This window comes from Dromiciops gliroides, chromosome 3, assembly GCF_019393635.1.
Source record: "Dromiciops gliroides isolate mDroGli1 chromosome 3, mDroGli1.pri, whole genome shotgun sequence".
Lineage (NCBI taxonomy): Eukaryota > Metazoa > Chordata > Mammalia > Microbiotheria > Microbiotheriidae > Dromiciops > Dromiciops gliroides.
In genome coordinates this window covers 338,891,806-338,906,646 of record NC_057863.1, presented here as the reverse complement: position 1 = coordinate 338,906,646, position 14,841 = coordinate 338,891,806, and the positions used below count along the sequence as shown (strand labels likewise).

Below are 14,841 nucleotides of genomic sequence, written 5' to 3'. Positions count from 1 at the left end.
AAGCTTCTCCTGATCCTCCCAACTAAAAGTGGTCCTGCCCTCCTCCAGCTTCTCATCTGACTTTGGCTTGGCCTGTCCCTCATACTTATCTCACTCTCCAAAGCATAGTCTATTTGAATATGTTTATTCTCCCTGCCTCCCTAGACCATAAATTCCTAGAGAACAGGTTCAGAGTCATATCTGTGTCTCTAGCACCAAGCACAATTTTTTGCAGGGACCAGGTGCTTACAAAATGCTTGTTGACTATATCAGATTGCTTGCCATCTTGGGGAAGGGAGAAGCAAGCAAAGGAGGGAAGGAGAAAAATTTGGAACTCAAAATTTTATAAAAGTGAATGTTGAAAGCTATCTTTACATGTAAATGGGGGAAAAATACTAATAAGATTGAAAAAATCATTTAGGGGCAGCTAGGTGGCGCAGTGGATAAAGCACCAGTCCTGGATTCAGGAGTACCTGAGTTCAAATCCGGCCTCAGACACTTGACACTTACTAGCTGTGTGACCCTGGGCAAGTCACTTAACCCCCGTTGCCCTGCCAAAAACAAAACAAAAAAAAAAGAAGAAAAAAAAAATAATTTAAGGTCACAACCTAAATAATAATAATAATAACTTGTTAAATTCAACCTAAGTAATTAACCTCTTATAGGAACTGCACAAAAAACTGAACTGTGAATAGAATAAAACAAGTTTTTTTCACTTGAATTAATTTTTTTTTTTTTTAGTGAGGCAATTGGGGTTAAGTGACTTGCCCAGGGTCACACAGCTAGTAAGTATTAAGTGTCGGAGGCTGGATTTGAACTCAGGTACTCCTGACTCCAGGGCCGGTGCTCTATCCACTGCGCCATCTAGCTGCCCCCACTTGAATTAATTTTTAAAACCTTTCAATATGAGGAATTTTTAATTCTTGGCACATAGCACTTAATAAATGAAGGTTGGTTGATTTAAAATTTTGAGCTCACCTGTAAATGATTGAAATAGCAATGAACACAGTTATTTATAAAGTTAAAAAAAAATGATTTAACAAAGATACCAGAACTTATCCAATTGAGTGTTGTCCTCCATTGCAGCCACCTTGACAGGCCACCCACTTATTACACCTATGCTGACATAACTCTAAACATTTCTGAACTCCTTTTGGCAAATGTCTTCAGAGCCAAATTATGAGTCACATGAGAAAAAGTCTTCTTCTATTCTAGTTATATCTTATCTGTAAAAACTAAAAACATCATTAGACAGTTTGATCATCTAAGTTTTTCATCAAATATAGCTCTGAATTTTGGCTCCTTCCAAAAATCAACTCTACCTTTAAATGGTGTTTTGGCACCAAAAAGCCTGCATTCAAATCCTGGTTTTGCCCCTTACTGCCTTATGTGGCATTAAGCCACAGGACACTTCACTTGCAAAATTTTATAAAGGAAGGTGTTGGACCAGAAGACTCACAAGGGTCTCTTGCAGCTCTCAATCTGTGATCCTGTGTGTAGCGTGCTGTGAAGGCACTTCCAAAGGAAGAGGTCCCCAAATGTTTGGAGTGTTTTAAATGTTTTAAAGTGTACAGTTCCCAAGGTGACTTTCAAGCAGACAGCCCTCATGGAGGAGGGGGGAAACAGAAATTTTAGTACATTTGTTTTTTTAAAAGATCACTTCAGGGCAGCTAGGTGGTGCAGTAGATAGAGCACCAGCCCTGGATTCAGGAGTACCTGAGTTCAAATCTGGCCTCAGACGCTTGACACTTACTAGCTGTGTGACCCTGGGCAAGTCACTTAACCCCCACTGTCCCACCAAAACAAACAAAGAAACAAACAATAAAAGATCACTTCTCATGTCACTCCTCCTACCCCATTTGATAAACTTCAGTGGCTCCCTAGCTCCTCCAGGATCCAGGGCTTTTAAAGCCCCTTCACAAGTTGGCCCCCTCCAATCTCACCAGTCTTCTTACACCTTACTCCCTTCCATGTATTTATAAGAAGAGTAGAATTAAAGAAATTTCTTTGTATTTTCCTGAGGTTAGAACAGAACAGTAAAAGTTATTCTCTTTTTAGCTCTGGTGAAGATGATCTCTTCTTTTTACCAATTACTAGAAGCATGGGGGCAGCTAGGTGGCGCAGTGGATAAAGCACCGGCCCTGCATTCAGAAGGACCTGAGCTCAAATTTGGCCTCAGACACTTACTAGCTGTGTGACCCTGGGCAAGTCACTTAACCCCCATTGCCCCACAAAAAAAAAAAAAGAGGCAGAGAACCAATTACTAGAAGCAGCATAACTGGAGAAGAGGTGGTGAGATTTTCTAGGCTGCAGGAATCAGAAGAGACCTTGAAGGCCTCTAATCCAACTTCCCACACAAAGCCAGGAATCCTGACTGCTCCTTCCCTGCCCATGCTTTGTTTATTTCCACATTACTTTTATAACTGTTCACAGGGGAGTAACAGAGCTAAACATACACTTCAAAAATGTTTAGGAAACGGCAATTCTACTCTACCACAGACCAAAGAAACCAAACATGCAGTGACAGACCACAGGGTGGGTCTCTCAGCCCGTAGGCCAGCCATGGGGCCATGGATCGGGCAGGAACATCCATATGTACATCAACCCTTGTCATTCTGATCTTCAGTTACAACTCTCTAGCCTGAGTAAAAAATGTCTTCAATGCAAATATTTAATTCCTTTTCAAATGTATATAGATTCTGTTTGGTTGGGTTTTTTCTGACCAGACCTCTGATTTCAGCAGTCCTGATAAGGCTTTTCTTTTTCCTCTAAAAATTGGCTCCTTCTCTACACCTAGGCTTAGAGAGTTATCAGCATTAGTGGGAGATTGTGACTTACCTAGAGTCACATGGTCTACATATGGCAGAAACAATATGTGAACCCACATCTTCCTGGATCCAAGACCAGCTCTCCTTTGACTATACTATGTTGACTCTTCTGATTAATAAAGTATATATTTACGTAAAGCATTATGGAATTTATAGTAGCTTTTTGTTTGTGTATTTTCTCCAGGGATGCATATTAATAGTCAAACACTTTCATATGGGGATCCATGAAATTTTTTGATTTGTATATTTTGTTCAGCCATTTTCAGTTGTGTCTGACTCTTCAGACCCCATTTGAGGTCTTGGCAGAGATAATGAAGTGGTTTGCCATTTTCTTCTCCAGCTCATTTTACAGATGAGGAAACTGAGGCAAGCAGAGTTAAGTGACTTGACCAGGGTCACACAACTAGATTAAAATCTGAGGCCAGATTTGAACTCATGAAGATGAATGATCTCCAGCCCTGGCACGCTATCTGCTGCACCACCTAGCTGCTCATTTGTACACTAATGTCATAGAAATAACACTTTTGAGGTCAAGAGACCTGAGTCTGCATTCTAGCTCTGTCATTTCCTAGCTGTGGGCTTCTTGTCAATATACTTCATGGTTCTAGACCTCAGTTTCCTTATCTGTAAAATGAGGGAGTTGGACTACCTGGCAGCAAGGTAAGCAGTGGATAGAGCACTGGACTTAGAGTAAGGAATATGGGTTTAAATCCAGCCTTGGATACTTACTAGCTATATGACCCTGGACGAGTCACTTACCTTTATCTACCTATGTTTCCTCATCTTAAAAATAGGGATAATAGGAGGGCAGAGCCAAGATGGCAGAGAGAAGCCAGCAAGTTGCCCGAGCTCTCCTTCTGTTCCCTCAAAAAGAACATTAAAAATAGGGATAACAATAGCATCTATCTCCCAGGCTTGTTATAAGGATAAAATGAGATAATATTTGTAAAGTGCTCTGAAAAAATGTTATATAAATTCTAGCAAAAGCCCCTTCCAGATTTAATAATTTTATATAGTGCTTACTATGTGTCAAGCACTGTGCTAAGTGCTTTACAATTATTATCTCATTTGATCCTCACAACAACCCTGCAAGGGAGGTGCTATTATCATCCCATTTTACAGATGAAGAAATTGAGGCAAACAGAGGTGAAGTGACTTGCTGAGAGTCACACAGCTAGTAAGGCATCTGAGTTTGGATTGATCCTGATTCTAGACCCAGTGCTCTGTCTGCTGGGGCTACCTAGTTGCCCAAGAGAGGCGTACCTCCATTGTATGAGGTGGGGAGGAGGTTGAGGGTGGAATTTCTGCTTACAAAATTATGTGCTTCTATTTATTTGGAATTATTTCCATTTAGTTGACCATAATATGAAATTTAGGTATTTATTATTATTTGTTGTAGCTATTCAATAAAGCTTTATAAATAGAACCATTAAGTATTTCACAATTCACAAAATACTTTCATGTCCATTATTTCATTTAATCCTTACTAATCCTCTGTGAGGCAGGCATTTCCATATACAGATAAGGAAAGTAAGGCCCAGAGAAGTTAAATGTCCAGAGGAAGCACCTTGCACCTTGCCATCTGCCCTACCTTTCACCCTGTGGTGAAGGACTTCCAGGCCCTTCCCTCTGCCCTTCAACAAATGGATTTTCCTTTGTCTGTTGTCTCCCACGATGAGGCTAGGACATCCCTGGGAGCAAAGACCATCTCATTTTTCCATTTTCCATTTTTCCAAGCACTCAGCACAGTGCTTGGCACATAGGAAATACTTAGTAATTTAAAAAAACAAACAAAAACTCCAACATTTAAGGTCATACAACCAATAAGGGACAGAGAGAACATGGGTCTTCTTCATCCCACTCCAGGGCTCTTGGCATCACCCCACGATGGCTTGTTACCTGTTTTTCATTACTTTTCCATTAAGGGTTATTTTAAATCTATCATACTTCAACTGCTAAATCTTACAATTGAATATCCGTGTCTGGCTGTTCATGTTTGTTGGAGTTTTCTAAAATGAAAACTATGTAGGGAATCAGTTCAGATTGGTGTCCAAGACTAACCTTTTTTTAAAAAAATGAATGAACTGGAACAAAACCATAACATCAAAATAGCGTCTGAATCAAACAAATATTTCAAGTGGCCGAGCCTCTGTCCTTAACTTGGGCATGGCCTTATCTTGGCTTCACACCAAATGCAGAAGGGCTACATGTTATGAAACAGGACTTTTCTAGGGGCAGCTAGTTGGCGCAGTGGACAGAGCACTGGCCCTGAATCCAGGAGGTCCTAAGTTCAAATCCAGCATCAGACACTTGAGACTTACTAGCTGTGTGACCCTGGGCACTTAACCCCAAATGCCCCACAAAAAAAAAAAGAAAAGAAACAGGACTTTTCTTTCTGGTCCCATTCATTCCACTTAAAGCTAGTGGAACTGATCCATAACCTGTGAGGTGTCAGAAAACCCCTAGCCTCCGTCATCCACTCCCTCCCCTAGCTCTCCACCACAAGAAAACACTCCAAAACTAAGTGGTTTCCTCACTCCCTAGATGCCCTATTCAGGTGAAGGGTTCCAAGGTCTTGCTTCAGTTTGCAAAGAAGATAAAGGCGTGAATATGGACAAAAATGCTTATCTGTTGTCTCTTTTCTGCTCCAAGTAGAAAAGTATAGGAATAGCCCAACTATTGACAAGCACAGGGAACAAGGATGAATCTTTGTAAATGTAAATACTCCCAGGAAATGGCTGCCTTCTATCCCAATAGAGGAGGCATTTACAGCTGAAGCAGCTTCTCTTTTTAGGTTGTGCTGTGAGTTGGAGCGATTGCCTGTAAGCCATTTTTGGAAAGCTCTGGTTCCTTCCTCACCTGTTTTGCAAGATCTTGCAAGGTTGCCAAGTCACTGGCTTTTGCAGACTTAAGACTGTTCAGTTCATTTTGTTTCATTTCTGTGTCTTTATCATACTTCTCCATCCAGTACTCTAACTTCTCTTCCAGTTTCTGTTTGGGGGAAAAAAAAGAGAGGGAGAGAGAACCAGTGGAAAAAATCAAGAGTAGGAAAAGAGATTCTGATAAAGGAAAACAACAGATAATCGGAACTATAGCATGAAGACAACCAAATACAAAACATGCTTGAGGCTACTCTGGTTCAAATCTCTTGAATTTCAGTCAGTACTAGGCTAGGATTTCCAAGGTGTTCAAAATAGCTTCAGGGAAAAAAAAATCTTGGGTCCAAAATTATATAAAGAAATTTGATCAAACTGTAAAAGACTTAGCTATTCTGATCAAGATAACGTTGGGCTAGATCTGTTGGCCATAGGGTCATAGGGAGATTGTTTGATTTGCTCAATTTTCCACTGAGGTTTGAAGGAGGAAGAAAAGGAATTAGAAAAATTACGATGGCAGAGACATTATGTGACAAGAAGGTTTAGAGAGGGCCATTAAGGAAAGGGGAACCTCAAAGGAGGACTTGGGCTAAATGTCTGGAGAAAATCATTGGTGAAATGGACCTTGAATGCTACAGCTCTCTGGGTACAAGATTCCAAAAACAAATTCCTTCAGGATGATTACAAGACTGTGTTATGAGTCTGTAAGTGTATCTAAAGCTCAGCACAGAGCTGGAAAGGAAAGCTAAGAACAGCCAAAAAGGTTTTGGGCTTTAAAAAAAAAAACTATTGAAGAAAAAAGAAAAGAAAGAGAGAAGACCACTCCTTAGGGCTGTTGGGATAACAAGTAACAGGGAAGGGATTGCTGATCAACTCTTGTTTTATTTCTGCTTTCTCTGCTAAGGATAACAAGCTTTGGGCTGAAAAGGAAAGAATAAAAATGACTAATCCTGAGTTGGAACCTAAGATTTAAGAAAGGAGATAATAACAGAGCCCTTAGCCTTCTTTGATTCCTTGCAGTTAATGGGCCCAGAAGGACTACATCAAAGGTTACTGAAAGAACAGGCTGAAGGATTATTGTACTGCCATTAATCTCTGAAAGATCACAGAGAATAGGAAAGGTACCACATATTGGAAGAGGAGAAATGTCCCTGTTTTCCAAAAAAAAAGATAAAGAGACCAGAGGCTCCAAATGATAGACCAGGGAATTTGACTTTATTCCTGGCAAAATACTAGAGGAATGGTTAAGTGAGCATCTAGAAAAGGAAATGGTGGTTACAAAGAGCCAGCATGGCTTAATCAAAAACAGGTTATGAGAGGCTGAGTCGATTTCTGTTCTTTGATAGGTTTCTAGATTGGTAGACCAGGAAAATACTATAGATATAGGTGACCCCTAGACTTCAGGAAAAGATCTGACAAAGTCTCTCATGCTATTCTTGCAGAAAAGATAAAGAGAAGTAGGCCAAACAAGAGTCCAGTTATGTGGGGATTTGTTTTGCTTGACTATGCATCTTTTTTACAAGGGTTTTTGTTTTTTCTTTTCCAATGGAGCATAGGGTGTGGGAGAGAATGAAAACAAGTGCTTGTTAACTGAAACATAGACTATTTCACTATGGAATCCACAAGACAATAGGTTCTAGAAATAAACAAAATGTTGAAATTTCGAAAAATGGGAAAAAGAAAGTACAGTTGGGTATATCTGAAAGTGTTTTCACAGACAGAACCAAAAAGTAGTCTGTAATGGTTCCATGTCAGCTTGAAAGGAGGCCTTTCACTAATGGACTAATGGGCTTGGCTCTCCACTATTGGCCATCTTCTTCAATGAGCTGAATAAGAACTTAGTTGATAAATTTATCAAATTTTCAGACAACACAAAGCTAGGAGAGATGCCAGAGTCATGATATAAAAAAGATTTTGACAGGATATAGAATGTTTTGTCAAATTTAATAAGGAAAAAATGTAAAGTCTTACAGATGAGCTTAGAAAACTAACATAAATGTAAGATGGGGGAGGCATAGCTGGATAGACATTCATTTGAAGAAAAAAGTCTAAGGGTTTCAAAGATTTGGGATTAAAGAATATGGATCTTGGTTCCATTCCTGCCTGTGTGACTTTGTTGGGCAAATCACTTCATTTATCTGGGCTTCATTTTTCTCATCTATAAAATGAGGAAGTTGAATTAGATGACTGTTGTTGTTCCATAGTATCTGACACTTTGTGACTCAATTTAGCGTTTTCTTGGCAAAGATCCTGGAATAGTTTGCTATTTCCTTCTCCGGCTCATTTTATAGATGAGGAAAATGGGGCAAACAGGGTTAACCTGTGACTTGTCCTGGGTTACACAACTGGTAAGTATCTGAAGCCAAATTTGAACTTAAGACTCCAGGCCTGGCACTCTATCCACTGCCCCAGCTGGAGAAAATCTAGAAGAGAAGGGCTTTAAGATTATGCCATATGAAAATCAGTTGATAAATCTGGATATACTTTGAAAAGAGAACACTTATTTGCAGGGAGAGAGTGGAAATGATAGCTATGTTCATGTATGGGTAGAATTATCATTCATTGGAAGAAAGTTAACATTTGTTCTTCTTGGGCCCAGAAGTCAGAAGCAAAAGCAATCAGTGGGACCACAGAAAGGCAGACTGAGGATTGCCAAAAGAATTATAGGATCAATATAACCTATATCAGATTGTTTGCTGTCTTGGGGAGAGGGGAGGGAGGGAGAAAAATTTGAAACTTGAAATCTTGTAAAAACAAATGTTGAAAACTATCTCTACATGTAACTGGAAAATAATTAATACTGTTATATAAAAAAGAGTATGATGAACTAAAATATACTAAAATAAATATGCAAGGGTTATCTTGGGGAAAAAAAGAATCATAGGATCATACATTTAGAGATGGAAGAGACCTTCTTCAAAGTAACTCCTTAATTTTGGTTAAGTAACTAAGGCCAAGTGGCAGCTAGGTGGCGCAGTGGATAGAGCACCGGCCCTGGATTCAGGAGGACCTGAGTTCAAATCCAGCCTCAGACACTTGACACTTACTAGCTGTGTGACCCTGGACAAGCCACTTAACCCTCACTGCCCTGCAAAAAAGAAAATAAGGCCCAGAGATATTGAGTGACTTGCCTAAGAGAAAACTTCATAACAATTTGAGACACCCCAATGTGGAGTAAGTTGCCTTGGGAGGTGATGGGTTCTCCCTCACCAAAGGTCTTAAAGCCATTTTAGATGGTATTCTAATTAAGTATTAATTATAATTAATATTGTATGTCATAAAATAATACATGTCACATATTATATATCTAATACAGTATAATAAATTATTCTATTTAGAAGCTATTTAGAGGGTCCCTGATAACGCTTACATTCTGTGATTCTTTCTTAAACACATCCTCCAAGTTTCTTCTCAATTTCCTCAGTCACCTTTCAATTTCTAGACCTTGTACTGGAAAGAGTCTTTCCCACAGGTAGATGGAACTGAGCTATATGACAACAAACCCAGTTATTTGCTCTATAATTATCCAAATGAGGCCTCTTGAAGTGCTCCTGCTGGTTTGATCACATAAACTTCTAGTCTCAGAAAATATTAAAAAGCCTTGCCTGGTTTGTAATTAGTATTCTTAGGGGCTAATTTAAATCATTTGAACTACTCACCTGCTGTTCTTTCTTGAGGAAGCTTTCAATTTCTAGGTGGACTCGAATCTCTTCATCAGTTTTAAGTCTCAGTTTCTGTGAGTAGAATAGACAAGGAGATGTCTGAGGTTTTCACAGGCAAATTACCAGCTTTAGCTGGGAAAAACGGGGAGAGGTATGAAGTGCTAATATATGTAGGCTTTTCATCTTTCAATCCCATAATCCCAAGGATTCACCGATAGAGACTGGACTAGGTCTTAAGAAAAACAAAAAAAGGAGAGTAGGTTTGCTGACGTAGAAAGATAAAAGTGGAAAGAGCAGGAAAGCTACGTCACCTTTTGAGGATACCATGCCAGCCTGGATCAAGCAGAGAGGGGATTGAAGCTTTGATAACAGTCTGCAAGCTACAGACAAAAATGTGAAAGTCCACAGAAAAGGAATGTGCCTGTCATCTTGGGAAATCAAACAACATCAAGGAAGCAATAGTACCTAAGTTAGGAAACCTACAACTAGTTTTCACTTTCTTTGTAGAAGTCACAGTCTTATGCCACATGTTTTCAAATGGAATTAATCTAACCCCTGCTAATTACTGTCCTCCCTTCAATGCTATGCTCCTTTCCTTTGGTTATTTCTGTCCATGGCTTATGGCTGGGCTTCAATGACTGGAAAAGACAGTGAGGCTGACAACTCTGTGTAGCTCTGCCTCCCTTCAAATCCAATTCATGAGCAAGTCAAGACATCACCCGTGGTGTCACTGGTCCTCTTCAAAATGGAGGACAACCACCCACCACAGTTTGCATCTTAAATTCCTATCCACGCAACTGCAGATTAGAAGAGAACAGAGCCCTGTGAACTTGGCAGGGTTCACAGAAGTTTTAAGAATTCCTGCCTGGGTGGGTTTTTTTGTTTGTTTTTTTAAGCAATAGTGGTTAAGAGACTTGCCCAGGGTCACACATGTCTAGTACATGTCTAAGGCCAGATTTGAACTGAGGTCCTCCTGACTTCAGGGCTGGAGCTCTATCCACTTCACCCACCATCTACCTGCCTGGGTGTTCTAAGAAGCAACACAAACTTGTTGCAGAGTACCCCGCTCTGTCCTTATTCCTTTATAAGGAGTCAAAGGCATGGTTTTATAAAATAAGGATAAAGTGACTAAACACAAATAAACCAACTTAGTCATTAGAGAAGAACAGGATATTCTGGCTCTAGTCCACTAGCATCTCTGTTCGAAAGTTTGCAACCCAAACCCTCATTTGGTCCTTTCTAGTATGTGAGGTGCTGGAGGGATGGAGCAAAGTTTTCAATAGTTCATCAAACTTCTACCTGCTTGTGGGCTAGGTCCAAAAATTAGTTGCTACTGAACTCGAAATGGTTCCTGCAGACACACTTCACTTACATCGATCTCTTCCAGAAGGACCTCTTCATTTTTGTTGCATTTTTTCTGAGTCTGGGCAATCTGCAGGTCAGTGTTTTTCTTCACATATCGGCTCTCCATATTAGTCTTTGCCTTCAACTCTTGCAGCTGGTCCTTGAGATTTGCAATATATTCATTCCGACCCTGAAAGAGAGAGAAAGGATTTTTAGTGGGGAAATTCCTTCTTTGACAGATCAATAGAAATTCTCCTTCATTGCTCCAGGAAACTGTATCAAAGGATCTGTACTTTTCTCCATCTTTTTTTTTTTAATTTAGCAACAAACATTTTATTTTCCATTTACATGTAAGGGTAGTTTTCAACATTCATTTTCATAAGATTTAGAGTTCCAAATTTTTCTCTCTCCCTCCCTCCCTCCCTTTCCTCCCCCCTCCACAAGATTGCAATCAGGTTATATATGTACACTCCACAAATGTTCTTTTTATCAGTTTTTTCTATAGGGGTGCATAGTAAGCTTCCTCATTAGTTCCTTGGGATTGTCTTGGATCATTGCACTGCTGAGAGTAGTTAAGTCATTCACAATTGCTCATTGAACAATACTGCTGTCACTATGCACAGTGTCCTCCCAACTCTGCTCACTTCACTATACATCGATGTTCATTAGTCTTTCAAGGTTTTTCTGGGATCATCTTGTTTGTCATTTCCTATAACACAAGACCATTCCACTACAATCATATAACACAGCTTTTTCCATCATTCCTCAATTGATGGACATTCCCTTGATTCTCAATTCTTAGCCTCCACCAAGAGTTGCTATGAATGTTTTTTGTACATTTTCCCCCCTTTTCTCTTTTTCATGATTACTATTATTAACTGTTTCCCTTCCATCCTATTCCCTTCCCCATGATATTTATTCTATTATCCATCTTCTTTCATCCTATCACTCTTCAAAAGGGATTTGCTTCTGTCTGTCCCCTCCCCCACTCTGCCCTTTCTTCTTTTGCCCCTCTCTCTTTATCCCCTTCCCCTCCTATTTTCCTGCAGGGTTAAAGAGATTACTCCACCCAATTGAGTGTGTACATTATTCCCTCCTTGAGCCAATTCTAATGAGAGTGAGCTCTTTGAACCAATTTTGGTGAGTGTTAGGCTCATTTACTGCCCAGATTAAACAGGTTACTCCACCCAGTTGGGTGTGTCTGTTAGTCCCTCCTTGAGGGACTAACTGATAAATTTAAGATCTTTGAGCCTTTTCTGATGAGTGTAAAATTCATTTACCGCCCTGCTCCTCTCCCATCTCTTCCCCCACTCCATAAGCCTTTTCCTGTTACTTTCATGTAGGATTTCACTTCTGCCCTTCCCCCTCTCCCAGTGAATTCCCTTCACCTCTCAATTTAACCCTAAAGATGTTATCATCTAGCTAAGTGACACAGTGGACAAATCATCACCCCTGAACCCAGGGGGATCCCAACCAAAACCCGGCCTCAGACACAAGACAGTCGCCCACTGTATGACCCCAGGTATGTCCCCCAGCTCCAATTTTTTATGGTTCTCTAGGGTCTTGTATTTGAAAGTCAAATTTGCCATTCAGTTCAGATCTTTTCATCACAAATATCTGAAAGTCTTCTTTTTCATTACAATCCCATTTTTTCCGCTGAAAGATAATGCTGAGTTTTGCTGGGTAGGTGATTCTTGGTTGTAATCCCATTTCCTCTGCCCTTTGGAATATCATATTCCATGCCCTCCAGTCCTTTAATGTAGAAGCTGCTAGATCTTGTGCTATCCTGACTGGGGCTCCACAGTACTTGAATTCTTTCTTTTTGGCAGCTTGCAATATCTTCTCCTTGACCTGGGAGCTCTGGAATTTGGCTATAATATTCCTAGGAGTTTTCTTTTGGGGATCTCTTTCTGGAGGTGATCAGTGGATTCTTTCAATTTTTATTTTACCTTCTTCTTCTAGAATTTCAGGGAAATTTCCCCTGAGAATATCTTGGAAGATGGTGTCTAAGCTCTTTCCTTGATCATGGTTTTCAGGTAGACCAATAATTTTCAAATGATCTCTCCTGGACCTATTTTCCAGGTCAGCAGTTTTTCCCAGAAGATATTTCACATTGCCCTCTATTTTTTTATTCATTTGGATTTGCTTTATTGTGTCTTAGTTTCTCACAAAGTCACTGGCTTCCATTTGTTCAATCCTAATTCTTAGGCAATTATTTTCATCAGAGAGCTTTTGTACCTCCTTTTCCATTTGACTTTTCAAGCTGTTGACTTTTTTTTCCATGTCTTTCCTGCATCACCCTCATTTCTCTTTCCATTTTTTCCTCTACCTCTCTAACTTTATCTTCAAAGTCCTTTTTGAGCACCTCTATGGCCTGAGACCAATTCGTATTTTTCTTGGAAGCTTTAGATATAGGGGCCCTGATGTTGACATCTTCCTCTGAGGGTGCCCCTTGGTCTTCCTTGTTACTGAAGAAACTTTCTATGGTCCTAACCTTTCTCTGTCTGCTCATCTTGCCTTCATTTTACTTGACTTTTAGCTCCTTAAAGTGGGGCACTGTTTCCAGGCTGCAGTATCCCAAGCTTAAGAAGTCCCAGGTGATATGACTTAAGGAGAATCAGGTTCTTTCCTTGCTCAGCCTGTTTCCTGGTCCTAGATGACCCCAGACCAATTTGCTAATCAACCACCTTTGTGTGTTGTGGTTGTTAGCTCCAACTAGCCTGTGCATCTCCCCCACCTGGGCCCCTGCTACTCGAGCCTACCTCCTGGTTCTCAGCAGGGGTGTAAAATTCAAGTTCTGCCTTAGCACCAGCATAGACCCCTGTAGTCTCCCCCTGGCCCAGGGTTCAGCCCACTCACCAGACTGTGAGCTTAGTTCCAGAGGACACTGGCTCTTCAGCTGATTCAGAGACTCTGGGGCTCTCCTTCTCTGGTGAGGCCTTCCTGAGACTGGATCTGTGTCAGGGTGACTGTGGGGATGGGCTTGACTCCTGTATCAGCACAGCAGCTCCCTCCTTCTGACCTTCCAAGCTGTTCTTGGTTAGAAGATGACTTCAGCACATTCTTTTGTGAGTTTTGCTCCTCCAGGCATTTTCCTATGACTTTATTTGGATGTTTTTTGGAGCGATTGTGTCATGAGTTCAGGAGCTCACTCCTTTTCTCCATCTTTTTAAGCTTTGAATCCCCAGTTCGATCTATTCTCTTTCTCTTCTTCGGATATGATGCCCACTCCACTGCTTCCTTCCAATTGGATTCCCTCTAAGGACCCGCAGACTAGCAATGGTTTGTGGTTAACACCGTATAAAGCCAATGTTCAAAAGAAAGAAAGATAAACACACTTGCACTATGCTCAGAGGGAAAGAGTTCAAGCTTCCATGAGGGAGTCCAAGGGAGATGAAGGTACAGCATTACCTGAGGGTAATGCTGGGTGAGGGGGCAGGCAGGGGAGGCCTCGTTCCCAGCACCACATTTGTCCTGACAGTCCTCATGCCTGAGGAGCCCAAACAGCTTTGCTCCGGGCTCTGATCTCTTTCTTTGTGGTGGCTGCCTCTGCCTACACTTTGGTTCTCCCATGTCCATGCGGCTGCCCAGAGATCCCCCTTCTTCAGCTCTGTAGATCAAGGGTATCTGTACATCTCCTCAGGAGTTGGGCTCCTCTTTGAATTCAATTTCCTCCTGGACTGACTAAACTTGACTTTGAAAAGTCATCAGGCTGGGGGAGCAGAGGGAAGGAGAGGGTGGGTAACTACTATTAGTTTTATGGAAGCATTTCCTTTCTAATTCATGCAGGAGACAGGCTTGCACTTCCTAAAGGGATCACCTGAAGTAGCCAAATTTTTACCATTACTTTAACATCTCATTATTGGCCTCTCTCCTAAGATTATGTCCTGGGTTGTTTAAGAAATAGCCCTTTACACTATTTTTATATCATCTTTTGTCAATTTTCTAGGCGTGGGGTGAAACCTCAGAGGTGATTTGATTCACATTTCTCTTTTCATTAATTATTTAATGCACTTGGGGGAGGGGGGATGGGGAAATGAGGGTTAAGTGACTTGCCCAGGGTCACACAGCTAGTAAGTGTCAAGTGTCTGAGGCCGGATTTGAACTCAGGTCCTGAATCCAGGGCCAGTGCTTTGTCCACTGGACCACCTA

At 40.8% G+C, this 14,841-nt stretch overlaps 1 protein-coding gene across 1 annotated transcript in view; it reads right to left on the bottom strand.

The window, feature by feature from the left end:
- Positions 1-14,841, bottom strand: part of IQCG (IQ motif containing G) — a 75,139-nt gene that overhangs the window by 10,731 nt on the left and 49,567 nt on the right. Inside the window, 3 exon segments of the mRNA XM_043990588.1 lie at positions 5,667-5,798; positions 9,343-9,417; positions 10,718-10,879. Coding sequence (XP_043846523.1) covers positions 5,667-5,798; positions 9,343-9,417; positions 10,718-10,879 — 369 coding nt within the window.